General features: G+C 32.2%; 1 protein-coding gene across 1 annotated transcript; it reads left to right on the forward strand.

Annotated features, from left to right (window-relative positions):
- Positions 1-8,071: 8,071 nt before the first annotated feature.
- LOC132729463 (phospholipid-transporting ATPase ABCA1-like) lies at positions 8,072-9,105 on the forward strand. Its single transcript, XM_060715233.1, has 2 exons — positions 8,072-8,214; positions 8,798-9,105. Exons 1-2 carry the CDS (start codon positions 8,151-8,153, stop codon positions 9,085-9,087), a joined length of 354 nt encoding a protein of 117 aa, XP_060571216.1. The 5' UTR covers positions 8,072-8,150; the 3' UTR covers positions 9,088-9,105.
- The last annotated feature ends 2,070 nt before the right edge of the window (positions 9,106-11,175 follow it).

The following is an 11,175-nucleotide window of genomic DNA, read 5'->3' on the forward strand; positions in this document are numbered from 1 at the left end:
TCGAAACCTTTTAACTATGGTCAGTTACCTAGACTTGTTTTCTTTAACTTTTTTGATACAAAAAATAAGTCAATTTTATTGTATGGTTCGGACATTTTGGGCATTCACCGCCAAAACCTCAATAGAACTGATACATAACTATGCATGTAAACGATATATGTGTGTAAACAAAAACACTATAAATGCAGCTGTCCTTGGTGACTGCGGAAGACATCCTTTATATATTACAGCTGCAAAGCGAGTTATTCGATACTGGTGCAAAATTGTGAAACTTCCTGACAGTAGATTAGTAAAGAAATGTTATAATATGCTATTGAATCTATCAAATAATGATAGAAAAAGCCTGTGTTACAGATGTCAAAACATTATTATATTCAAATGGTATTGAATATGTTTGGGACAATCAATATGTGTTACCTGAGTAGCAATTCTTAAATCAGTTTGTGACTAGATTAAGAGATGAATATTTACAAAATTGGCATTTCCTTATAAACGATTCTCATAAACCATGTACAAACATAACTTTTCGCTTGAACCGTATCTTGATGTATTAGATATCCGTTAATACCGTAGCGCAAAGTCACGTTTTCGCACGTCTACACTTGACCTTGCAATTTAACGTGGTAGATACAGTGGAGTAGATAAGCATTTAAAAATAAGTACATTTTGTTAAGTTGAGGTAGAAAATGAGTACCATTTTTTATTAAAATGTTCTAGACTTTAAACATTCGAACACAATTTATTTCTAGAAAGTTTGATGACAAACAATGTATTTAATCATTTTTTATTCTGATGAGTTGCAGAAACCATCTCATTAATTAAAAATGTTGCTATGTATATTTATTATGCTCAATTAGAAAGAAAACGTATACTTGAACAGCTTTAGATATATTCTCTGTATAAGAAAGTTACTGTATTGATATCACTATATACGCTCTTGTATCACAGTAAGCATTGTATTATATGTATTTATGTCATTTGTTGATCTTGGGCCGCTGGCCATATGTCAATAAACTTTTTGTCATTGTCATTGTCATTGTCATTGATTAAGTTGTTAGATTCTAGAAAGTCTTTGAGGTTATTAGAGACATGGCGTTCAATGATTTTGGTTAATATTGGAAGGATTGAGATTGGTCTGTAGTTGCATTTGTCACTTTTAGAACCTTTTTTAAATATAGGTGTAACTTTTGCAATCTTAAATTGGTTTGGGAATATATCATTAGAAATGCTTAAGTTCATAATATATGTAATTGAATTCGCTATGATGTCAGCTGACATTTTTAGGTATTTTGGCCCAAGTCCGTCCAGACCTGTAGACTTGCTTTCGTCAAGATTTAGTAACTCTTTTTGAACAAACTCTTTCGTTACAAGTGGTATTTCAAATTTAGAAGAAAAGTTTGAATTTTCTTGGCTGTCATTAATTTCTGGGAGTGTGTGTTGCGTACACTGAAATATGTTAATGAAATAGTCATTAAAAGTATTAGCTGTTTGGACTGGATCTGAAATAGGGTTGCCTTGATCGTCATTGATGAAATTAGTTGGATGTATTACAGATGTACCTGATAAATCTTTAAGATTTTTCCATAGGGTTTTAGGATCATTTTTCCTATTGTTATTTATTTTTTCTGTAAAAAAAGTTTTTTTTTGATGTTTTGATAAGTGCTTTTACTTTATTTCTCCAGATCTTGTACTGTTCAAAGTTACCTTTACTTTTAAAATAATCTCTTTGATTTATTGCATATTTTATATCTGTAGTTAACCAGTCTGGTTGACTTGTATGTTTTACACGTTTAGTTTTTAGTGGAGCATGTTGATTAAGTGTATTTAAAAATAAGTTGGAAAAATAGTCTAGTGCATCATTTGGATCATCGTATATTTGCAGGGTGCTCCAAGGTTGACATTTTAATTGTTGTAAAAATTCTTCTTGATTAAACTTCTTTGTATTTCTATAAGAGATTGTTTTATGCATTGGTCCATCAGAACTTTTAGACGTTTTTCTTGTTATACATACTGGTAAGTGATCACTTAGGGATATTTTGGGGATAGTAATTTTCTTTATGTTACATGGAATATTTGTATACATATGATCAATAATTGTTGATGATGTTTGAGTAATTCTAGTCGGAAGTTCAACCATTTGGCAAAGATTGTAACTGTCATTTAGTTTTAACCAGTTTGATTTCAATGAATTTTCAGTTTTAAAATCAATATTAAAGTCTCCCATTATCAACAGTTCCTTGTCTTCACAAATTAATTTTTCCAGGGTATCTTCATACATCGAGTTCCAAGATGACAGGGATGATGGTGGTCGATACACATATCCAAGAATAAATGGTTTTTGATTAAATGGTTTAATTTCCAGTAAAATAATTTCCATATTGGTGTTTTCAAGATCTTCACGCCTAACACAAGGGTAGTTTTCTTTCACAAATACAACAATACCTCCACCATTTGATTGTCGATCTCTCCGAAAGAACTGGTAGCCATTTATTAGGAATTCTTCATCACTAAAACTTTCATTTAAAAATGTTTCACAGATGCCAAAAATATCAATTTCTTTGTGTTCATGTAAAAGTATCTTGATTTCATCAAATTTTGGAAACAAATAATGAATGTTAAGATGCATGAGTTTTAATCCTTTTTTAAGGAACCAATCATTATGAGGATTTGTAATCGAGAAGTTATCATGTTCTGACTGATCTTTGTAATTTAAACTTGGTGCGGTGGCATTGATGGAGGAAATAGGTACATCCAAGGTGACATTGGTGGGAATTGATTCCAGATTCTTAACGAGTGGGGTGTTGGTGGCAATTTCTGCATTTGATGGTTGTAAAACATCTGTTGATGTGGTGGCCCTGGTGATTTTTGGGGATAGTTGGCCCAATGAAAATTTCCTGATTGCTTATGTGAGGACTGGACTTTGATGCCGAGCAGAGATCGTATGGTCGCTTTCATGTTCTTTGCTAGGACGGCAGCTCCCTTGTCACTAAGATGGACTTCTGTGGTGAAAAGTTCTTGTTTTGCTATCCCATTGTTCATGAACATGGTGGTGTTGTCTATATATGTGTAATCACATTGATCACACAGTTGTCTTAACTGTTTATTTGCATTTATAATTTCATCAGTAGATGTTGTGTCTGATTTCATAGGTAATATAGAAGAAATAACAATTTTAGCTTCTGGGTTCTTTTCTGTGAGAGATTTTGTAAGTTCTTGGAACTGGTCTTTCATGTCTGAGGGAGAAACATTGTTTGAAATATTGTTTATGCCTGCATGAATAATATATATTTCAGAGTTGCTAAAGTCAGGTGAATCTTCACTGAGTTTTGGTATCTTAGTGCAGATATCTTTTACTTCAGCTCCACCATATGATCTTATATTTACACTTGTTCTGTTAGTTGACATCCTTTTAGATTTTAATTTCTTTGTTACTGAATCACCCAAGATGAATATGCGAGATCTTGAATCACAGTCTTCAATAGTAATTGGTAGTTCTTTCTTTTAAACTGGTTTTGATGCTTGGTGTTGTTCTAATTTTTCTTCATATTTGTTTTCTTCAATGATAATTGGTGGCTCATCCTTGTTGTCAGGTTTTGATATGCTGTTAGCAACTATGGCTTGGGTCTCCAATGATTTTTCTTCTTGCTTGTTATGGTTTTCTTCTTTTCTATAATTTCTAACTTCACCCTGAAGTAGATAGATATCTGTATTGGTAGGGATATTTTCAGTTCTGTCTTTTAGTACATCAAGTGTCTGTGAAATGTCTAATATTTTACTGTTGATCTCAGCAATATCATTTTGAATGGCAGTACTATTTTCCTTATTTTCCTGTTGTGTTGACATTTTTTGTCGAAGAGTCTTATTTTCCTGTTTTAGAGATGAGTTTGCTAGCTTAAGTTTTCCCATTTCTTCTTGCAAGATAAGAATTTCAGCATTTAAGTCATTACATTTTGTTTTCACAGTGTTAGTTTCTTGTGCATATTTGGTTTTCAATTCTATCATTGATTTTTTAACAATTTCAATTTCTGACACAAGATTTTGGTTTTCCCTGATGCATTTTTCATATTTGACTTTCATTTCTTCCTCGTATTTATTTTGTATTGGGACAGCTTCACTTGAAGATTTAGGAGAAGATAATGCTGCTATATCTTGGGTGACTGATTGCCCAGATATACTTTGTACCTCACAGTCTTCGCTAATGTTAGATATCACTTCAAGATTCTCACTGTAGTCATTTAATATTTGACAGTTGTCATTGTTGGACAAAGTGTCTTGAAAAATAGTCTCTGTTGAGTCAATTAGTTGTTTCACTTTTGTTTGCTCTGTGTCATTAAAAGTGTTCTCAATTGAAGGTGAACTGCATTTAGAGTTTGGCGTGGTGTTACGTTTATCTGGCCTTTTTTTCACATACTGATTATATTTGAAGTTAAGAGGTGTTGAGCCAACTCTATTTAAAGGTGTTGAGTTTTGGGGTTGGAAGTTGACAGGTCTAGAACCTTTTTTGACAAGATGGCTGGATTGAACCTCCTTTAGACACTTGTTGAAGTACTCCATGTTCACTGGGGATTTTCCCTTCTTTCTCTCAGTTTTCTTCATTTCTTTGGCCATTTTCAATAATTCTTTGTTAATTGGTGGACCAAATAATTTTGTCGTCACAGAATTCAACAGGCCTCTAGATTTTGACTTTTCTTTGAGTTTTGTTGTGTCATTATTTTGTTGATCGTCTATGCTAAATTTGGTTCCTAACCCCATAGGACTTTTGGATTTTTCTGTTGGTTTGTCATTGTCTAATTGTTTGTCTAGTGTGGCAGATAGTGTTTTAAAGATGGTGTTTCTCCATATTCTACATCCTGGTCCTTGTATTAAGAGTGTTTGGGAACTATATGATGTTATTACAACTTTTTTGTCCATAATTGATATTGTTGTTGAGATTCCAGTTGCATCTTTTGTTGGTGAGAAAGTGTACATCTGCTGGAGATTTAATAGCACTACTAGCATTTAAATAAAAATTATGGTAATGGATTAATTTTGTTGAGGTTTATATACAATTTTATTCAAATAAGAGTAAATTTTAATAGCACCTTGATATAAAGTTCTAAGAGATTTCGTATATATCCGTTACAAACATTTCTTTTCATGAGTGCCGTAATAATCTTCATTAAACAAAATTAATTTTTATATCAAAAGAGTGTGTAGTTAATTGCATTTACTAATTATCTAATTTAATGTGCATGTAAAGGACAGTTTTAATGCAACTTTGATGTGCATGTCGGTACTCTCATTTATCATAATTGTGTACAAATTGATTAAATCATCACCTTTTTGAGCTACAATATACAAGGTCTTTAATCAGCATGGATTAGCACGTGTGATAAACAATACAACAACTACTGTCCTCTACTGATGACCACATTGCTTTTCGGTACACATAGTATGGTAAAAATAAAGACATAACTGAACGAACATTTATAAGTTTTTCTTTATTTTACATTATTGAAAAATATAATAATAAAAAATATGGTTCAATGCTTTGAATAACTTATTGGTACTTTTTACACATCCTCTTTCTATCCTTCACACAACCTATAAAATATTAGAAATATGATACATTGATATGAGCAAGATTGAAAAATCGTGTAACTATTCATAATATTCATAAATGAAATAAGTTCAACTTAATTAATCAATTTATAACACTTTCACATAATTAATATGAAGGATAAGTGTGATTTATATAAATATTCGAGTGTAGATGTACTTTAGCACCGGAAAGCAATCAATACAACTTTGTAACAACTCTGAAAATCGCGTAATGAAACATAAAAAATTTATAAAAACGTCATGAAATATAGATCTTCAACTACTAAATAGATTGGTAACACTTTCAAACCAATAAAATAAAGTTTTCATGTATTAATTGGATAAACAATATTGCTATTCGGTAATGTACATGTATCTTAGCAGGACCGGAAAGCACTCGATATATCAGTTTTCCTAAATACTCGTAATAATTATCATTATATATTTATAAAAACATGTTGTCTGAAAGATTTTGATCTAATAAATCGATTGGTAACACTTTCAAACCAATCAAATAAAGTTTTCATGTATTACTTTGATAAACTATATTGCTATTCGGTAAAGTACATTTATCTAAGCAGGACCGGAAAGCACTCGATATATCTTATTTTCCTAAATAATCGTAAAAATAATCATAATATAATTACAAAAACGTGTTGTCTGAAAGATTTTGATATAATAAATCGATTGGTAACACTTTCAAACCAATAAAATAAAGTTTTCATGTATAACTTTGATAAACAATATTGCTATCCGGTAATGTACATGTATCTTCACAGGACCGGAAAGCACTCGATATATCTATTTTCCTAAATAGTCGTAATAATTATCAATATATATTTATAAAAATGACTTGTCTGAAAGATTTTGATCTAATAAATCGATTGGTAACACTTTCAAACCGATTAATTAGCGTTTTCATATGTTTTTTTGAGAAATTTGAGTGCTTTCCGGTATTTCGGTGCTATCCGGTGCTTTCCGGTTTTTCTATGCACCGGTGTGTATACGACAGTTATTATGGCCGATAATTCAATCTTTGTATGACTTTTATTTCAGTATCAACGTAAACAAAGATACAAAAGACAGCCATTTATCTTGGAAACTTACGCGGCTAAAAAGAAAATAATGTCCATGTATTTATATAATAAAATTACCAGTTAACATTCCCAATCCTCTCTCGATTTCGGTCATTTTCTACGGCGAAATCAAAGTCTAATTCTTCCTCCGATTCTTCATCATTGGAATCGCTCTCGTTAATTTCAATTGTCGGTTCAGGTTCGTACATGTATGGCTGAACGACAAAATTATCATCCAACTCGTAATCAAAGACATTACCTTCCATAATTCGTATTTTCAGTACCAATTGTACGTGTTTATATTGTGAAGTTACTACTTTCAGTTTACACTAGGGATAATTATACGTCACTTCCGGTTTGAGGTCGCACCTGCTAAACGGATAGCAAGTCTATCATCTGTGCGATACCGGGTTTTGTAACGGTAATACTAAAGCAATTTCCGTGAATTTTATTCGAATTTTAGGAAAAATAGGTTTATTGAAGTATGTTTAATACGATTAGATACTAAAAAGAGCAATTTTAAAGCGAGCTCAGGAACCTTTAAGACATTCATAACTTTTTATTAACTCGCTAAAAGTGTAGTTAAAAAAAGTAGAAAATTATTTTAATGATTAATGTATAAAATTCATTCAAATGTCTCTAGCACTGCATTGAATTTATAACATTGTATCAATATGGGATATCGGATAAACACATGAATAATGGTGCAAACGAAGGCAAAGGAAAAATTAAATATCTAGTAATCTTTGGCTACTTTTTTAAACGATCAGAGATCCGTTTTTTTCTTATTCAAAGTACTTTATAAGGTTATAAATACTTTGTCAAAAATAAAAAAAATTAACGAACAAGCATGTATAATAAATCTGAGAGGAAGATAAGCTCAATTATAATGTAGGAATTTTTCTGTTTATCATTAAATTTTCAAAGACAAGAATATAATAACTTAATAGTTGAATTAAAAATGTAAATCTATAAAAATGCAATTATTAATCTTATAAGATGTACCAGGAAACAGCAATGAGTATTTGAATAACAGTAAGGAAATAAGTCATTCACAAATGGTTTCACTATTCCCTAACTTGAGTTGCGGAATAAGTCACTTAACCGAAGTATGAGTACTGTCATGTATTTTTCAATGAGATAATAAATACTTAATAGGATTACAATGACTTACTATCTGATCTAAGATTGAAATAGAAAAAATACATGTTTTCTTCAGTTGTTATAAATCTAATAATAAATATGTCTCTGTCACCAATTTTAAGTGTAGTTCTTCTAAATCTGAAGTTTCCTTAAAAACAAATTAGTGAAAAATAAAGATGGACCACCTGTGTTCAGAAAGGACCACCTGAATTTTGGATCCAGTGGTTCGGCATACCACCTGCTGAAAAAGTTAGTGTCGAGACCTGGTTAGACGGATCATGCGTACAGTGGGAGAACCTGCATGTGTCGCCACGGGAACATGATAATTTTAGTCTACAGATTGTGTTGATAATGATAGCAGTGGACACAGTTGTTTACTTTATACTGGCCTGGTATATAGACAATGTACATCCAGGTAAAATTAGAACTTAATCTTTTATTCTATTCAGAACTAACCAGTTAATGTAATTAACCGTTTTTCTTGCAAATCATCCTGGATTTTCTAGTGTTTGCATCGAAAATGCCATTAACTTAGTTTCAACCTATATATCAAATGAGTCTCATTCTTTAGATATAATTTCCATTACGCCAGGAATGATTGGAATACCAAACCCTTATTTCAGAAACATAGTAATAACTGTCTACCATAGCCATGGTATTGTTTCATTATTTAATGAACTTCCAGTATACAAAGCCTTTGTATATTCTATCATTTTAGAAACTTATTGTATTTTCTATCATTTAAGAAACTAATGGTATACAAGAGCCATGTTATTATCTTTGTATATCAAAGCTATGGTGATTTCCATTACATCAGGACCTAATATGGTGTATTTAGGCCATGGCATTTTTCATTATTTCAGAATCTTATGGTATATTTAGGCCATGGCATTTTTCATTATTTCAGAATCTTATGGAATATTTAGGCCATGGCATTTTTCATTATTTCAGAATCTTATGGTATATTTAGGCCATGGCACCCTTTATTATTATTTTAGGATCTTATGGTATACCAAAGCCATGGTATTTTCCATTCACAAGCTCTTACTGGTGTGGAACATCACTTTGGGAAACATGTTGTCTTAAACGTCTGTTAGGAATTAATCGTAGCAGACGTCGTTACTACCTCGTCAATGATGATCCGGAAAATGATGATGTCACTGTTGATGATGACTCAGGTATTTCTGATTTAAGTTTATCTTTTGGAGTTATTTCCCTTTCCATTATTTTAGGAATTTATATAGATATTACCTATATTAAAATAAATCAATGTTTAGTGATAACATGAATGCTTTATTGTGGAAACAGGACTGTGTTTCAATATCATTGTCTTAATTTTACCATAAATGATCATTTTAAAGCTTTAACGGATATTAAGAGGATATTTTTAGTTTGAGTGAAATATGGAATATATTTTCATAAAACATCATAAAATACCAAATATTTTCACTTCCCGGGACAGCGAGTGAAAATATGTGGCATTTTATCAAGTTGAGTGAAATATATACCATATTTCACGAAAAACAAGAAAAAGATCTTTTTATTTAATTTCATTATCAAGAAAAATGGCTACACAACTGTAATATATTCATCATTTATAGATGGGTCTTGTTTTGCATATGATATTTGGCGCCAGATTGTGACGTCAGGTAAATAACTCTTTTAATGTCTGTACAGCATTTATGACTGAATTAAAGATATTGGTGTTCGGATTTATTTATGTCTGTACAGCATTTATGACTGAATTAAAGATATTGGTGTTCGGATTTATTATGCTCCCCGAAAAATTTCGGGGCAGCATATAGTCGGTGCCTTGTCCGTCCGTCCGTCTGTCTGTACATCCGTCTGTCCGTCCGTTGTCTTGTCTGGAGCATAACTTGAAAACCATTGGAGATAGTTTGTTGAAACTTCATACAATGGTAGAGGGCATTGAGGGGGAGTGCAGTGTCAAAGAACCATAACTCTATTTTGCCCGGTTTTTGAATTATCTCCCCTTATAAGAAAATCTTGTCCGGGGCATTACTCAAAAAGTATAAGAGATATCAACATGAAACTTGAATAGATCTCAATAGGTAGATGTGCAAAGCATAAGAACAATAACTCTTTTTGTCCTTATTTTGGAGTTATTGCCCTTTGTTAATTTTAACACTTTGAACTTTGTCCGGAACATAACTCTAAAACTATAAGAGATATCAAGATGAAAAATTGTAGGTAGATATATCTCATTGAGTAGAAGTGCAGTGCAAAAGTACCATACCTCTGTTAAGCCTCATTTTTGAATTATCTCCCCTTTTAGAAAAATCTTGTCCAGGACATAGCTGTAAAACTATAAGAGATATCAACATGAAATTTTGTAGGTAAATATATCTCAATGGGTAGATGTGCAGTGCACAAGAATAATAACTCTGCCTTGCCTAATTCTGGAGTTATTGCCCTTTGTTTATTTTTACTTTTTGAAGTTGTCCGGGACATAACTCGGAAATCATAAGTGATATCATCAAGAAACTTTGTAGGTTGATAGATCACATTGATTAGAAGTGCAGTGCAAAGAACAGTAACTCTGCCTTGCCTAAATTTGGAATTATTGCACTTTGAACTTTTTCCAGGGACATAACTCTGAAACTACAAGAGGTGTACTTTCCGGTGTCCAAAACCTATTTGGGGAGCATCACCCGGCTCAAACCGGGCTCTTGTTTCTTAGTTAGACCATTTTCTATCATTCTGGATAGTTTTCAAAACAAAATTCAACAATTGTTTTTAGCTCACCTGTCACTTTGTGACAGGGTGAGCTTTTGTGATCACTTTTCGTCCGTTGTCCGTCCGTCCGTCGTTCGTTAACTTTTACTTTAAATGACATCTCCTCATAAACCACTAAGCCAATTTCATCCAAACTTCACAGGAATGTTCCTTTGGTGGTCACCTTTTGAAAATTGTTCAAAGAATTAAATTCCATGCAGAACTCTGGTTGCCATGGCAACCAAAAGAAAAATCTTTAAATATCTTCTTCTAAAAAACCCAAAGAGCTAGAGCTTAGATATTTGGCATGGAATATCTTCTAGTGAGTGTCTACCAAGTTTGTTCAAATAAAAGCCCTGGGGTCAAAATTGGCCCTGCCCCAGGGGGTCATTGATTTTTCCTATATGTATTTAGTAAAAACTTAAAAAATCTTCTTTTAAAGAACCAAAAGAGCTAGAGCCAAGATATTTAGCACGAAACATCTTCTAATGGGTGTCTACCAACTGTCCAAATAAAAGCCCTGGGGTCAAAATTGGCCCCGCCCCAGGGGGTCATTGATTTTTCCTAGATGCATATAGTAAAAACTTAAAAATCTTCTTTAAAAAAAACCAAAGAACTAGAGCTAAGATATTTAGCATGA

The sequence above is a fragment of the Ruditapes philippinarum genome, unplaced genomic scaffold, assembly GCF_026571515.1.
Source record: "Ruditapes philippinarum isolate M1 unplaced genomic scaffold, ASM2657151v2 ctg12992_1_1_1_1, whole genome shotgun sequence".
Classification (NCBI taxonomy): Eukaryota; Metazoa; Mollusca; class Bivalvia; order Venerida; family Veneridae; genus Ruditapes; species Ruditapes philippinarum.